Source organism: Trypanosoma theileri (assembly GCF_002087225.1).
Source record: "Trypanosoma theileri isolate Edinburgh chromosome Unknown TM35_Tth_51_V1, whole genome shotgun sequence".
In the NCBI taxonomy this organism is placed as follows: Eukaryota; Euglenozoa; class Kinetoplastea; order Trypanosomatida; family Trypanosomatidae; genus Trypanosoma; species Trypanosoma theileri.
The window spans coordinates 8,019-9,081 of NW_021639893.1; the positions used below are offsets into that span (position 1 = coordinate 8,019).

The window sequence follows — 1,063 nt, forward strand, 5'->3', positions numbered from 1 at the left end:
TTGTTTCTGTTTTTGGTGAATCTTTTTTTTCTTGTTGTTTTTCCTCGTCTGATTATTGCTATTATATTATAAATTCTTTTTTTTTCTCTCTATTCCGCTTTTCTTCCTTCTTCCAAGTAAAAGTATTTAAACAAAATTACCTCTTGTTATGATGTTGTTGTTTCGTGTGTTGTGTTTTCTGACGTTGCTGCTTAGTGTTGCCAGTGTATGTTCCTCAGCGGACACGATATCCTCTACTACAGAAGACCGTGCTTCTTGTACTGAAGTTTCTGACGGTGCTGATGGTAAATGTAATAAACCCACTTCTGTTGATTCTGTCTCTGATGACGACCCTTGCAAAACAGTTTCCGATGGTCTTGCTGAAGGTTCCTGTCCTACTACGCCGACAACTGCTGGAACTCATGGAGTTGCTGGTAGTGGTACCGTGAACACTTCTCAAGTGTCTGACCCTGGTGATGGTGCTGGTCTTGCGGGGAGAGGAGAACAGCAGCATTTGGAACGTCAGGAAAGGCAACTAGGTGATGCTGTTTCAGAATCCCCTGGTACTTTAACTGGTGTAAGCCAAGTGGGGAGTCAACCCGTTCTGTCAGTGCCAGAAAATAAAGATGGAAGGCATGACAATGGGCAGATTGGCGATCCGGGGATGAGTGCTGAAGGATCACCAACAGGTCAAGTGATCAGTGGAGAGACTGATCACACTAACGGAACTCAACAGCCCGGAGGAAATGGTTCACAGTCCTCAGAATCTTCAGGTGCAGCTAATACAGATACAAGAGATTCTCCGAGCAACCAAACCGATACAACGGAACAACCTCAATCTTCTGACAACAACCAAACTTCTCAAGAGCAGAATGGTGAAGCTGACAATGCCAATGGTGCCGCGAACCCTGCAGAGGATGAGTCAACGAAGGACACTGACAATACAACCAATAATGAAGAATCAACCACCACCACAACAACAACAACACTTCCTCCTGAACTCACAAACAACAAGAAGGGTGATGCAGACAGCAGCAACAGCAGTATCAGCAGTTCTGTGTGGGTGCGTGTACCACTACTGATT

At 44.9% G+C, this 1,063-nt stretch overlaps 1 protein-coding gene across 1 annotated transcript; it reads left to right on the forward strand.

Moving 5' to 3' along the window:
- Positions 1-148: 148 nt before the first annotated feature.
- On the forward strand, positions 149-1,063 carry TM35_000511020 (uncharacterized protein; the record flags this gene model as incomplete). Its single annotated transcript, XM_029030597.1, has 1 exon — positions 149-1,063. A coding segment is annotated over one exon (915 nt), but the record flags the coding sequence as incomplete, so codon positions are not given.